Source organism: Zymoseptoria tritici, chromosome 7 (genome assembly GCF_000219625.1).
Source record: "Zymoseptoria tritici IPO323 chromosome 7, whole genome shotgun sequence".
NCBI classification, from domain to species: Eukaryota; Fungi; Ascomycota; class Dothideomycetes; order Mycosphaerellales; family Mycosphaerellaceae; genus Zymoseptoria; species Zymoseptoria tritici.
Window position 1 is genome coordinate 1,240,567 of NC_018212.1, and position 14,594 is coordinate 1,255,160.

Below are 14,594 nucleotides of genomic sequence, written 5' to 3' on the forward strand. Positions count from 1 at the left end.
GCCCAGAATCCAAGCATCAGTGACGGCATCTGCGTGACCATCCTTGGTCATGCGCTGTTGCCAAGTCATAGGGCTGATGATGGCAGTGCATGCAGGAGCAATCTAGGCATTGCTAGGTAGGCATACTGGAGCTCTCCTTCTGCCTTTCGAGCACACGACCTCTTCTTCTCAACAACTAACAACCCCCACAAACACTCACAAACACAACACACTCTCGCGAACATGGACTTCCTCAAGAACGGTCAGCATGCTCTCATGATCTCGTCCTTATGGCATCACTAACCTAGCCCAGCTGTCGGCGGTGACAACAACAATGAGAACCAGAACCAAGGCCAGCAGCAGCAGGGCGGCAACTCCAACGAGCAGCAGCAGGGCGGCGGCGGCTTCCTCGACGGCATCACCAACAAGCTCAACGGCGCCGCTGGTGGAGGCAAGGAGAGCGAGAAGAACGAGGACTACCTGGACAAGGGCATGTGATTGGATTGAAAGAGCGAGGTGCAGCAACACTAACACATCATACATCAGGTGTCGACTTCGTCCAGGAGAAGTTCATGGGACAGGGAGCGCAGGACAACGAGAGCGCCGTCGAGCAGGCCAAGGACGAGCAGATCTCCGACTTCATTCGCGGACAGTACAAGAGCAAGACGGGCAGTGACATTCCGATTGAGGACAAGGCCACAGCTCTTGACAGGTCGACTGACTAGGACCTGGAAGCCGCCATCGAGCGTCCACCTCCACTCAAAGAGTACACGACATTGAGAGCTGCGGTGCTTATAATCTTGGCGGTCTGGAATGTTTGGGATATTCATTACAACCGCACCCATGGTCTCTGTTGCTAAATTACGGCTGGGAAACGGTAGGTAGCACGCAATATGAGCATCGGATCAACACAGTTGGCATCGTGTTGCTTTCCAGCCTGAGCTTTCAAAAGTCTTTCATCACGGAATTGCTCGCTTAAGATTGATGTGCCGTTCACAGGAAGCAGCGCGGATATTCCAGCCTTGGGACATGGCGAGGGGAGTTGGGACCCTGATCTGGCAGCAATATGCTTTGAAGTAAAGCTCTTGTACCAAGTGAGTCATGTTGCCCGTCTACGTACTGTTTACGCAAGCATGAAGTATTAGGAGGATTGTTCAAGCTTAATGCTCTGACTCGGAGACCGGGAGAATCTAGCACTTCTCACTTTCAAGAATCGTGTGTTCTTCGAAACACTCTGATGCATCCCATGCCAGTATCCAATATGAAGCAGACGTTATCGAGCCGTCGACTAAGACCCAACTTACTAGATAGCACTCGACCGTATCGCCTGCAAATGACAGGGCGAGGTCAGCGAGGCGCTACTTGTTGGACTTCCTTGTCGAATTGTGGATCAAACATACCTGGCATGAAACTGGAGCTTCATGTGCCAATTGAAGCATCAGTGGTGCCTGAGGTTCGTTACGCAAGTCTGGGACCGCCAAAAGGAGCAAATCGAAGGCTGTCACTTGAGCTGCACGGCGCATCTTCGAACTGCACCAACATCTCCCTGACCACTCGGAACCACTCCACCATCCACCATGCTCGACCACAACGCCACCGAAGAAGGCGTGATGGTGAGGATCCCAAAGGAGACCGCCGCCGTTCTCGACTTGCTTCCCAGCGAAGATGAGCCTCACGGCTTCTTCTGGTATGTTAAACTTCCGCATGAAACTTTACACTGTCGATGGTGTCGGAACGCCTAATTTCCAAGGTGACTGTCTTCCTTCAAGACCTTGATGAAGACCTGCATGATCTGATCTTGGTCCGAGGGACGAGATTGACGGCTTGTGGGATCCTGCGGGACGACTGAAAGTGGCGAGAACTGTTTCAGTGGCGGGTGGATGTAGTTGAACGTGGGTGATTGGGATCCTTCCGACCCGGAACTCGCTCACCATGTCGTTGATCCGGCCGCTTTCGGTACAGAGGAGAGCTCTTCCTTCGCGCCCGTTATTGCCGGAGTTATGATCTCTGTTTGATTCCGAGCAGCAATGAAGATTGCGTGCACGCAGGCGGAATCAATTCGGTGGTCCGTCAACGTGCCGTGCTGGCTATTGATGTCTTGGACAATGTCGGCCGGGAGCTCGATCGTGAGCTGGATTCGGGATGGCGCCATCGTGGCTGTGCTTGCTCGGGATATTGGTGAAGCTGAAGAAGTGTATCGTTGCAGCCTCTTGATGGAATTTCGATGGTCTTGGCAAACGCTCTGGTCCAAAGTGGAAGGAGCAGCTGGGATTTGGGCTCGGCTTTGCCAAGAAAGCTAGAGCGAAGTGAATGAAAAGTGCAGGTAAGGATGGTATAGATATCGACATAGTACTGTACATTGACCGAACAAATTCATCTGCCCATGTACGGACTGAGACTACACTGCTGCACCAAAAGACCAATCTCAATGACGCATTTCCCATGTGCACCGCAACTGTGGACTCTCCGCACATGTATCCTCAGTGGCTCAGAACTCTCGCTCAACCTGTACACTCCATGTCACCTATGTCTGTCTTCTCAGGTGAATTTGAAGCGGCAAGCAGGAAGTCAACCCTCGACTGGACCTCGTAGATTCGACTCCGATGCCCGATCCTCCAATGCCCGATCCTCCAATGCTCCGTCACTCTGTGCAATGTTCATCGCCCTGTTGTCGCTCGATTGGCTTAGACTGTGCATGCTTGACAACAGACGAAGCAATTCCAGTCAACAGTAGAGATTGATCGTGCTACCTTCCTCAGTTCGAGTTTAACGCCCAGCCTTACGATCCTCTCAATCTCAGCACCATGTGCAGAGTACACTCCTTTTGAATGTTGTACTAAATCATCATTGCGGGTTAGCTCAACTACGGTCTGATCGTCTGAATTTTCATCACTTACCCACTCCAGGTCACGATGACCCTCCAGTTGCTTGCCAGCGAAGATGAGGCGATGCATCATGGCCAGTGGTGTGCCCAGTCTCCAGTTGAGCTGCTCGAGGAGCTGCATGATCGTCATCGACGGGTAGACTTCAAAGGTCAAAGTCCTGCCAGTGAGGGTCTTGATGAACAGCTGGAAGCTCCGAATGTTGCCGCGAGTCAGATACCTATGGGTTACGGCGTCGTGGCGGGGACCAAATATGTATCGCGAAGGAGGCAGTGGTCCGCGGAACGATTCCCCACTGTTCGGGGGAGCTGATGCTGGAGGATCGACTCCCTCGCTTCCATGATCGGACAAGTTGCGGGCATTCATCTCGTCCATGCCGTCTTGCATGGTGAAATCCATGTCGTCTTCCTCGTCCTCTTCGTCTTGCTCAACTTGACGAGCCTTGACAGCATCGATCACAGCCGTGGCGCAAGCTGCGTTCATGGTGTTACTTGGCACATTGTTGGATGACGTCTGAATTGTTTGGACGAGGTCCGCGGACACGGTGATGGTAATGCGTTCCATGATGAGTTGGTCCTTGTGAGTGTGGGTACGAGAATGTGTTGATGATTCGCTCCAGAGCAGCACAACAAGTCTGTGGTTGCTATATGTATGGTCGATGGCTGCATGTCTCTCATTATATCTGCACACAGTGAGACCTGTATGTATGTCTTGGTCAGAGATATCCAGACTTGTCTTACTTGATGAGCTTGAGCTCTTTGATATCTGAGATCCTGGACAAGACTTAGCCGTGAATAAGACCTCTCTTGATGACTCTCCACGCATCTGCAGTCTTCAACAAGCAACACCAAGCCAGGTTGACTCTCCAGGAAATTCAGAGTCAAAGGGAAGAAGGTACCGTTCTGGAAGGGTGATGGTAAAGTTCTTTCATTGACTTTACCTCGTAGCTTCGATCCAGGAGGCAAATCTCCCCTTGCCATCATTCGCCCACATCACAGCTTAAACACCTCCCCTCGCTATGACCGCTAAGCGCGACAGCAAGCCACCCAATGCGCCATTAAACAGAATATCGAAGCAAAATTTAACAATTCGAACAGATTGCAAGCACTCCCTCCCCACACCACCCAACATGTGTAGGCCTCCTAGCGCCAGGCTTTCAAAGGCTTCCGTTGAGCAAGCAAGGATGATCAACTCCGTCGTGAATTCGTTCTCAGGTAATAAAGGTCGTAGGTATCGATAGGTATCGATGATCGTCAAAAGTCGAAAGGTAGAATCGAAGTCGTCGATGAATGAATCCAAAGCGCGAGCTGATGCAAATTATATCGTCTCGGCGGCCGATGTCTCCGACGAAGAGGCGGACTCTTCTTCAATGACCCTCTCTTGCTTGAGGACAGGCTCCTCCGAAGCTGCCTTCACTTCTGGTCCGACTTCAACTTCGATCTTTCTTCTCTTGCCCTTTGGTGCGGGATCGAGAGGTGTGCGGCAGTATGTCACCGTTCGAGTGACGACATGGCGGACATGAACCTTGCCTGGTTGGCTGATGGCATCGACGTTGCCTTCTCGAGTGGAGAAAGACGCACTCCAAGGCGTCGAGCTGAGTGGTGTTGAGATATATGGCGATTGGACGGAGTGGGCGGAGCTGAGTGCGGGTGTATATGGTGATTGAGGAATGTGCAGTCGTCGGGGTGTGCGTGCTGATCGTGGTGCTGGCTTGGCGAACGGCGAGGGTGGTATGATAATCCGGGGTGACTCGGGTCGTGAGCTTTTGGTGGTAGAATGCGTACTTTGACTTGTGCTGGTGGTCTTGTTGGTTTCGTCCGATTCGTAAGACGTATTGCGGGAGAGAGAAGGCTGAGAGGTGGGCGGAGACATAATCGATGGCTTTACATCAATGCTCTTCTCCATCGATCGGTCGAAGCTCTTGTCGTTGAAGCTGAATCGAGTGCTGGTAGCAGAGGCTGGACTCATGACAGCAGGAGACATGTTCTTGAGAAAGTCCAGATATGCCGACGGTGGAGTGATGGGCGTTTTAAGAGACTCTTCTCTCTTCAAACCAGGAGAGGCCGCCATGGGACTTAACATCTCCGAAGGAAAAGTACCAGATCCGGGAGTCTGAAGAGACGCAGCGGCGATTGATCTCTTGTCGAAACCGGCGGCAGCCATGGTGGCAGTAGCAGTCGCAGAAGCCATATTTGCGTGCTGTTGTTTGCAAAAACGAGTGACCGAAGAATCAAATGAATGAATCGGCAACGACAACAGCGGTGGCCTGCGAGCTATGGTAAGCAACGCCGGTGAAGAAGTGCAGGATGAGCAGACGAGCGACGATCTGGAGGTGCACGGGTTGGTTGGAACAACGGGATCTCTTACCGAAGGGCCGCTCTTGCTTTGGTTCTAGCACACTCTCGTCTTGGTCCGCGTTGGTACATGCAACGCAGCGTGCTTCAGACTGCAGAAGCGCTTGTCCAGCTATTCTTGGTGCGGGCGCGTAGAGCAACAACGGTAAAAGTGTTTTAGAACTCTGTGCCGTAGGGTGATGCAACCAGCGCTTTGGTGATCCAATGGGAGCTCGCTCCAAAAGGTCGGTTCGATGATCAAACGACGCCAACAGCAGTGCCGCAGCGTCTGAACAGAGTTGTGATTCGTGGCAGAACAAGCTGGGCGCTTAGCAAGGGTGGTGGTGCCGGGTCTTTGATTGGATCCTCGGACAAGGGCGACGGCGTTGGAGGATTGCGGAAATAACCCGATGTATTGCGCCGCGTACAACGAGTGTGTCGTGGGCCGTTCCGAAGGGTGCAACCAGCCGATGTGCTGTTGTTGGTGTAATGGGTGAGTTCAAAAACAAGATGGTCTTCCTGTTGTAGTAAGCGAAGATCGTTCCGGTGCCAGAGTGCTGGGAGAAATTGGCTTCGAATGTTCTTCAGAGGCAGCCAATCACAGTCCTGACCGAGTGATTTAGGTGCAGTGCCGCTTCTCCAGAACAACCTGGGCTGAAGACTGGGGCAAAGTCAGAGATGTGCTGAGAAAGGAGGTGTGATGTGAAGAGCATGAAGAAGCGTCGAGATGCGGCGTCTTTAACATCATCTTCAATCAGCAAGCGCTGCATCTTGCCATGCCGATAGACGAGCATCAACAGCGCCAGATATATTCGGTGCGATACTGGAGCGCTGGCAATGGAGGTAGCAGCTGCTTAACCGCGCGTCATAGAAAACAACTCCACCAGCGAGACGCCCGACCAAACATTGGTATATCTGGCAGGAAGCCGCAGTCGTAGTTGACCACTCGACTGCGAGAGAAAGACGATGCGAGCTGAGAGCCGCGCTTGAAAGACGCCTTCTTTGTCTTTGCTAGAGGCTCCCATCCTCCGGGTTGGCAGCTCCGATCATGAAGACCGGCGTGTCGCTCAATGAAGAGGATTTGCCGGCGCCAATGTGTTCGATCTTAACTGGCGGCGGGAGGATACAGCCAATGGCAGTCTCGAGTTGTTTCGACGGCTTTCAGAAGCTGCCAGGAATTGACCTTGCTAAGGTATGCTCGTCCAACAGCAGACTGGCTTTCGTGTTGAAGTCCAAATGTTGTTGGACATCCCTCTCCACGGATGATTCGACGCACCGCCAGGCGTGCAGCGCGGCATGCACGCCGTTTATGGAAGGCCAATAGTACGCCATATGACTGCTGCAATGCCTGTGTCGATATTGGTCTGCCGATCCTGCTTATTTCGATTTGGATGTCCCTGTCTTCGGCCAAACGACTTCCTTGCCAGGCCTCCACATCCCGGTAGGCCTCGGGGGAACATGCTTGCTGCACATCATCTTCGAGTGACATGCCACGTGTGCGCACGCGAGGCCAGAATGGAGATGCGAAGGTATTGATGTACTGTGTTTTTGAGCGAGTTGTGGTCCTGGAGATGTACATCGCGTCGAAGCAGGCTGCATTAAGACCCAACGTGCGACTGGGTCTCGGCAGAGACTGGTCGAAATTCGTTTCTTGCCTGGCGGAAGTTCATGTCAGTGCGTCTCCTAGATCAATATGGAATGAGACTGTTGGAGAGATTGTCTCGAGCGTGGAGAAGTGGAGGTGCGACGATGGTCTTCGACGCTGGCAAACGGGAGTAACGGAAAATGGTCCTCTAGCATTAGGAAGGACCTATGGCAACATGATCAGAATCATGCGACAAACAACAAGGCAACGGTTGCGTCGATGATTTCATTTCACTCATAGGCATCGCTCTATCGTAAAGGCCTCACAGATCCTTTCCCAAACCAAAGTATCCCTTGAACCGATCATTGCCCTGCAGTCCACATTCATGCACAACCTCATAGCAGCTCATCAATAATCTCGGGAACTTCTTCATCCAATATCCCAAATACCCTCCGGCCAAGGGTCCCACGAATCTCTTCACGTTCTCCGGCATGTCCTCGTAGTGATTCTTCTTGTTCCTCAACGCGCGCAGCAGATCCAATAATCGGTTCCCGCTGTACTTCCTCTGCTTGCCGAGGGTGTCGACGAATTGTCGGTCGAGTTTTGACAGGAAGTCTGCTCTTGCGTACGGTGCGCCAATGACTTCTTCTGCACGGTCTTCGAGCGCACAGAGCACATCCGAGTCGCCGGCGTAGTTGTCATCGTAGATCCCACGAGGCTCGCGCTCAAAGTGATCAGAAACGTCACACAAAAATGCGAGGCGTTTCTCGGGAGGCCAAAAGTAAGGATGATTCAGGACGGCTTGAGCGGTAGGACGGTTCTCCGGTTGATGCTCCAGCATTGAAGTTATCAATTGCATGGGCTCGTAGGCGTCGGACCAGCGGCTGAGGGCATCCATATTCTTCTTATCGCGTTTGATGTTCAGTTCGCGGAGTTGTTGCCAGCCATTCTCGTCCTCAAACGGGTGGACGCCGTCGGTGAGTACCCAGAAGAAGAGACAGCCAAGGGAGAAAATGTCGGCGGCACGTTTGACTCCGCTGACGCCACCGCCAGCAAGGACGCCGCTGTCGCTATTGATCGGAGTGTTGTGACTGTGGCGACCTTCATTCTCGCGAGGCTGAGAGATGAGCTCGGGCGCTTTCCATCCTGATGTGCCGGCATTGCCTGTAGGGTCGACCAATGTGCTGACATTCTCTGGCAAATTCTTTCCAAGACCAAAGTCAGAGATGACCAGGCGCGTGCCGTTGGGCTGAGTTCGCTTTGGAAAGGCTACCAGGATATTCTGCGGCTTGATGTCGCGATGGATGATACGAAGATTGTGAAGATGGCACAGGCCAGCGGCAAGTTGTTGCAAAGTCCTGGTCATGTCTTGCTGGATTGCAAGCTTCAGCGTGCGCATCTGTACATGGCGCTCTTCAGTCTTCGCTTTGTCCGCCTCCCAGACTTCGAAAAGGCTGGCCTGGCAAAGCTCAACAGCGATGTAGAGAAAGTGGTCGTCTTTCTGCTGACAAAAATATCGAACGACGTTCGGGTGGTCATCACTCTGCTGCAAGAACGAAACTTCTTGCGAAGCGAGCTCGTAGTATTGTGACAACATGCGCTTCACTGCGACGTCGCGACCTTCAAAAGATCCTTCAAACACAATCGTGCCGCAGCTACCTTGACCAATGACCTTGTCGGTGTTGATGACAAGGCTGTTGATCTGGAGTGGACCAGAAACCTGAGGAGACTCGGACGCAGCGACACTGATGACCTGAGCGGGTGCAGCGACTGGCGCGGCGGCTGGTACAGCAACTTCGGTACCGTTCTTCTTCGCTCGAGCCTCGACCAAAGCTTGCTCCTTTTCTTTCTGCTTCCGTCCTGCTCGTTTACCACGAGTGGCCTTTTTCTTGGGAGTCTTTGGCCCTGCGTCCTCTTTCGTCTCGTCGCCTTCGGGTGCAGGAGAAGCTTCCTCGGAGTCAACCTTCTCAAGCACGTCCTCCTCAGGAACGGTCTCCGGAATGCCTTCCTTGACAGGGTCTTCGAACCGAACCTTCAAAGCTTCTGAAGGCGGCGCCGCAGTCTCCTCGTGGGGGAAGATGGTTTCCTGAGCAGGCTCATCTTCGCGAATTTTGGTCGGCGTATGGGTTGGCTCTTCCGCATTTATTTTGTTCACGGCCGGCTGCAAGACGCTCGCCGTGCGCAGGTCGCGATTGAACTTGAAGGCCTCAATTCCATGCTGTTTGTAGACGAAGCCGCAGCCGGACAGACCAGCTAGCAGCATCAACACCAACGTCCATAAAGTGAGTTGATGGTCTTGTCGAAATGGCGTCGGCTGACCATATTTAGCTTGAATGTCTTTGCCTGCTTCATCTACGGGAGGCTCGTCGATCGTCAGGACTGAGTTCCCGTCAATCTGACGCAGACCGCTATGACCATTCTGTGGTGACAAATAGTGCACACCGGTGAACATGCCATTGTTGAAGCAGTCGGCGTTGCAAAAGTCGGCATCAGGAGCCCGATCTGTGACGGATGGATATTTCTCCTCGGACAGAGCGTACCAGCTACCAGTTTCTGTGCGATTCAAGAAGACGCCATCCTCTGCTTCCAACTCGGTGAGCTCATTTGGGGCTGGTCCGATGGGCTGAGGGAGGATCACCAACGAGGCATCTCTTGAGTGGTCGCCATTCGGTCGTACAATGTCGAAGATTCTCGCCACGGGAGAAGGGAACTTTTGTACGAAACTGGGCCGCTCTGGTACTGGCTTGTACTTTGTACCTTTGGTCAGATCCACACCGAGGACTTGACCATCGTGCTTGGGATATACGTATCGCTGGTCCATCGTGCGGGTATACTTGCTTCGAAGATCGTGGTCGCGGTTGTTGGGTCCCCATTCGAAGTACTTGACAGTGTTGATCGGCTCTCCAGTATTGCGGTCTTGTATCCCAATGATGTACTCGGTGCGGCCGAGAGTCAGAGTGCCAACAGCCTGACATTCGTCTCCCTCCAGAGCTCCCAGCGGGTCGACGCGGCGGCAGCTCTGGTCATCATTGACCATTGATCCTGCCGAACTGAACGACTTCAGAATGTTACCAGTCGCAGCGTCAACAGTGTACAATGTATTCTTCTTCTCAGCGGTATATGCCACAGCGGGATATCCTTCCCCAGCGTATGGTGACAGATCAGCCAACTGCTTGACCGTATAGCCCAACCTCTGTAAGCCGAATCCAGGAGCCAATATGTATATGCTGCCATCCTGAGTGGGCTCAACGATGAACAGCGGATCTTCCTGCTCTATTCCATCCTCATCCACCGTCTTGTTATTACGATGACGAACTGTTTCGATCATCTCTCGGTCGGTCTCCAGCGTCCACCTCGGGATGCCGGTCCGTCGATCACATGCGTGTAGGTTTCCGTCAACAGTCGCCAGGAGCATGATGTCCTCGACTTGCCAATCCTGCAGGGACCGCGCCAGATGTCGCGAAGTGAGGCCGGCACCGCTGGTAGCCGACGCCCACTGTGCAGGCGGTGCTCGAACGGCCGGGTTGGATTCGGCCGGAGACACAGTCGCAAGGGCGCGCTCGTTGGAACGGGAGTTCCGCGCATTTCTTTCATTGTTTGTATTGTCCACTTTTACGTCGGTATCGCGGTAGCCTCGCTGACCGGCGTGGGGAGTGTGGAGTGAGTCCGCCGCGCCCACTCGCCAGCCCTGCTCGACGGCGGAAGCGGCATCGACGATGTCGTCTGTAGATCGTCCAGTACCCGAGGCATACTGCGGTGGCTTCTGCAGAGCAGCCGCAGCGATAGATGCGAAGAATGAGAGGAGTAGGAGATCGCGGAATCGCACGCCGTTCACGTTGGAGCCTGGTGGACGTCCGGATGGCATATTGCCATGGACGGGCTCATGGGAGGAGCAAGACGATCGAGGCGGAGGAGGTGTGGCAGCTGGTTTGAAGTGTCAAGCCTGAGTGTGGTGTTTCCTGGCGGTGGGTAAGATAGATGGTGAACTGATGGGAAGTGGCAGGACGTACAGGCATGCATGACAGAACCCTTGTTCCGATCCCTTGCTACCGTACACACAAATCGCGCGGCTCTCACCAAAGTCGTCTCCGCGGCTGTTTCAACTATTGAGTTGAAGACGGAGCTATTCATACGCACTGCCGAATCCCTCCTACCAGCTGCATGTCGTGGGCTCCTTGCCTGACTATGGAGTGAAAATGTACGCGGTGCCTTGTGTGATGCAATATGCCAGGACCCATGGCGGAAGATCTGCGTTGGCAACCTTATTCGCCCGGCCTGGAACCTGACTACCTTCGGTTGCCTTAGGGTTACGAAACTGAGGAATAACAAAGACGTCTTCCTCAGCGCAAGGCGCAACCTCCTCAACGACCAAGATTTCTGGTCTCGACTGAGCAGCGAGGCTCGCCTAGTCCTACTCATCTTGCTGTGGAGGAATTCGATGCTGCAATAGCGAGTCCAGGTCCCGAAGATGCAGTTCCACGAGGATACCCTGGATCCTGCTTTGTCTTTGAAGCTCCTGTCTCAAGAGCTCGAATCGTACACTTCAGGGATCCTCCTTCACGGGAACTCTGCAGACCTTGAGCACAAGCATCGATAGCCACCGCCATGGCAAAGCTGGCACGGTGATACGCGTGAGCCCGGAGCACTCAAGGCTTGTTTCGTGCTGGCATTGACTTGATGTGGCATACACAGACCTACGTTCCCGGGATGTCTCAAGATGCCTACGCGATGCAACGGTGAAGCTTCACATCGCGAATAGCAGAGTGAAAGCTCAAAGACCCAACCAATAATGAAATTTGCCGAGACTTGGAAAGGTACGCAGCAATCCATTTTCCCTGGATTCTCGAAACGCCACAGGAGACCCGTACGACAAACGTCGGGCCAATAGACCTTGCGTCTTGCGAAAGGCATCATGGAAGCGACAGACCTAAAGGAATCATAGCTCGACAAGCAGTCTGATTAGGACTGCCAAGAAGACAGTCCATCAAGGTCGGCATTGGCATTTCCTAGTACCGCATACCCTTGGACAGGAGATTTTCATGTAGTCCCATGTCTCTACCGATCGAAATGTACCAGTGCATGAAGGCACTGCTGATACCACTGATCCTCTCACTCATTTTGGCACTACCATTCGTGGCAGCAAAGTCGTCCAGGACAGATATCCAAGGCATCTGCAAAAATGATTCTCCGATCACGAACAACCCGGAATGCTCGCCGTGGGAACATCAACAGGTTGTCGAGAGAGGGAAAGCGCTGAGAAGAATAGGCGGGAAGGCCAAGTCCGATGCTAAACGGACCCCGCGAACGACTTTGCTAGATGCATTACATGCTTTTGATCGATACCAAGAAACTGCCGGAGCTGAGATCCAACGATTCGAGGACTTGTACAGGAATGTTCCAAAAGACCACAAACGAGTATGTCAAATCGCATCATTTCCTGAATATTAGCCATCTGACGATTGTCAGATCCTGGAGAGGACTATCGCATACAACAAGAACTTCGAGGAAGCGCGCTCTCGAATTGAGATCAATGCCAGACTCTGCAAACTCATCGTCAACCATGGCCTCGAATACTACAACATCACTCGCGCAGAGCTCAGCGTATTCGAGAAGGAGAACGAGAAGACGGCCAAAAAGCCCGCTCATCGATCCATGGTCTCCCAAGCACTCAAACACATGGTCCGCGATTATTCACCGGAAGGGAAACCAGAACGAGACGCCACATTTCCCTACATCCTCTCAACGATCTCTAGTGAGCTTTCACCGCCTCCCGCCGACTCATACTCCAAAGGATACAAAATCCTTCTTCCAGGCTCCGCCCTTGGTGGCCTCGCATACGACATCTCGCTCCTTGGCCCACATCTGCACATCACCACCAACGAATATTCCTCAGCCATGAATCTCGCCTACCGCTACATCTCCTCCTCATCAGTGCAGACCACCCCCATCATCATCCATCCCTACCTCGAAACCTGGTCGCACGCCCGAACTCGCTCTTCCATCCTCCGACCGGTCGAACTATACCCTCCCGCAACCACTCCCGGCTACCAGCCTCCCCTACTCATCGAAGGCGACTTCACGCTCTCCTTCCACCATCAATCTTCTCACTACGACATGATCGCCACACTCTTCTTCATCGACACCGCGCAAAATTTGCTGTCATACCTGGAAACGATTTTCAACCTCCTTCGACCCGGTGGCATGTGGGTGAATGTCGGTCCGCTACTGTACGGAACGGCGCCGTGGTTACAGTTGAGCAAAGAGGAGGTGGTGAGAGTGGCGGAGGAGGTTGGTTTTGTGTTTGAGGAGAGTTTTGAGAAGGAGGGTGTTGGGTATGATTTTGGGATGGGAGGGCTGTATCAGCATCAGTATGTAGGGCTGTTTTGGAGAGCGAGGAAGCCCGTGTAGATCGGTGGAAAGGAAGAGGGAACGAGGAAGTGGTGGTGGTAGAGAAGGTAAAATAAGGACCTCCGTTCTCCTGCTCAAATTGAACGGCCCATGCCAACCGAGCGAAAGCTGTGCTTTCAACATTGAGGAGAGATTTTGAGATGTAGTCCTGGTTGTTCCTTCCCGCACGATGTATTTGAATGACTCGACCTCACCTGCACAACGTCCTCGCTACAGCCGGCAGGCGCCATGCGAACAGTGGAGACACATGCGAACGAGCACGCTCGAGTCAGGGTCGACATCCTCCCTCATGGACATCGTGCATAAAGGCGGCGGCAAAGTCCAGACCAGCCCAGCGAGGTGTAGCAAACGTTTAATTGCGGACAATAGTGTGTACGCCGGAGAAAAGGCGGTGAGAAGGGAACGAGAGCACTGCGAGCTGATCACATGCGTGGCTTGGAATCGATAGACGAAATGATCATTGATCACACTCGGCAGGTGGAAGTGGTGGAAGTGATATGCAGGGGTAGGAGAGTATACCTCTCTAGCTCCATTTCTGAGGCCAAGAGTTTGGGTCGAGAACACTACTTACCTGGAAGGAGGCGTATACTAGTGCACTCCTGACATTCGCAGAATCCCTTTGTGGCATATGATCTTGTCCGAAATGGGCTGCATCTGATGACAGACGGCTCAGATCAGCAATCATGCTGGCTAACATGTGCATGTTGGACATGCTCCATGCAGCTCTTTCGGATGCTGCTGAGTGGGATGAGCGCGTAAGCTACTTTATCTTGTGCCTAGTCATTAGTTCTAATGATGGACCCGTGCTTGCTTGCCGGTCCCGAAACAACCACATCGATGAGGTAGGCATACGAGGGGACCTGAGGGGCCAAAGCATACCTGTTTGATCAGCGTCTACGTACGTGATCGACGTCGGGCTGCGGTTCCTTCGTCGATGTTAAGGCCGGGAAAGCAAGAAAGGCTGGCGGCTGGGTGCAGCCAACGAGAGTGTTCATCACAAAGTCCACCGCGGTGAGTGGGCGGCACGATGGTGCCTCCAAAGCTGGACCAGAAGCCTTTCGACCAAGCAATGCGTTCTTGTGTTATCCGGCCATCATACGCTGCTCCCTTGTCATCACTCATCACATGGTGCCGTACTAGTGATTGGTAGAGGCGCTTGACAATTGCGCTACTGTAGAACTTGCGGCTAGTGGTGGATCACCATGATTCCAGGGACCACATTCGCACATTGTACCAAGACCGACAACTACCTTACCTTGTATCGCTCCACGTCGGCGCGTGGGGATCTCTCAAACAATCCCGACCTCAGACCTGCGATCGATCCTACACGATCCTACACTGCTCTGGATGCCGCGCTCCAGCCCGTGTTCAGCGCAATTTGGCTGAAGTGTGAATCTAATCTGTAAG

General features: G+C 53.1%; 6 protein-coding genes across 6 annotated transcripts; 2 read left to right on the forward strand and 4 right to left on the reverse strand.

The window, feature by feature from the left end:
- Window positions 1-165: 165 nt before the first annotated feature.
- MYCGRDRAFT_81609 (uncharacterized protein) lies at window positions 166-851 on the forward strand (the record flags this gene model as incomplete). The annotated part of the gene is made up of 3 exons (XM_003850675.1): window positions 166-241; window positions 293-469; window positions 526-851. The coding sequence occupies 3 exons, from the start codon at window positions 223-225 to the stop codon at window positions 702-704; spliced, it is 375 nt and encodes a 124-aa protein (XP_003850723.1).
- Window positions 852-1,717: 866 nt separating this feature from the next.
- On the reverse strand, window positions 1,718-2,300 carry MYCGRDRAFT_105231 (uncharacterized protein; the record flags this gene model as incomplete). The annotated part of the gene is made up of 1 exon (XM_003851077.1): window positions 1,718-2,300. A coding segment is annotated over one exon (251 nt), but the record flags the coding sequence as incomplete, so codon positions are not given.
- A 464-nt stretch (window positions 2,301-2,764) lies between these two features.
- Window positions 2,765-3,053, reverse strand: MYCGRDRAFT_31186 (uncharacterized protein; the record flags this gene model as incomplete). Its single annotated transcript, XM_003851076.1, has 2 exons — window positions 2,765-2,815; window positions 2,877-3,053. Coding segments are annotated over 2 exons (228 nt in total), but the record flags the coding sequence as incomplete, so codon positions are not given.
- A 1,125-nt stretch (window positions 3,054-4,178) lies between these two features.
- MYCGRDRAFT_110208 (uncharacterized protein) lies at window positions 4,179-5,329 on the reverse strand (the record flags this gene model as incomplete). Its single annotated transcript, XM_003851075.1, has 2 exons — window positions 4,179-5,127; window positions 5,229-5,329. 2 exons carry the CDS (start codon window positions 5,285-5,287, stop codon window positions 4,179-4,181), a joined length of 1,008 nt encoding a protein of 335 aa, XP_003851123.1.
- A 1,772-nt stretch (window positions 5,330-7,101) lies between these two features.
- On the reverse strand, window positions 7,102-10,644 carry MYCGRDRAFT_44796 (uncharacterized protein; the record flags this gene model as incomplete). The annotated part of the gene is made up of 2 exons (XM_003851074.1): window positions 7,102-10,052; window positions 10,086-10,644. 2 exons carry the CDS (start codon window positions 10,642-10,644, stop codon window positions 7,102-7,104), a joined length of 3,510 nt encoding a protein of 1,169 aa, XP_003851122.1.
- Window positions 10,645-12,101: 1,457 nt separating this feature from the next.
- MYCGRDRAFT_25801 (uncharacterized protein) lies at window positions 12,102-13,091 on the forward strand (the record flags this gene model as incomplete). Its single annotated transcript, XM_003850676.1, has 2 exons — window positions 12,102-12,194; window positions 12,246-13,091. Coding segments are annotated over 2 exons (939 nt in total), but the record flags the coding sequence as incomplete, so codon positions are not given.
- Between the last annotated feature and the right edge of the window lie 1,503 nt (window positions 13,092-14,594).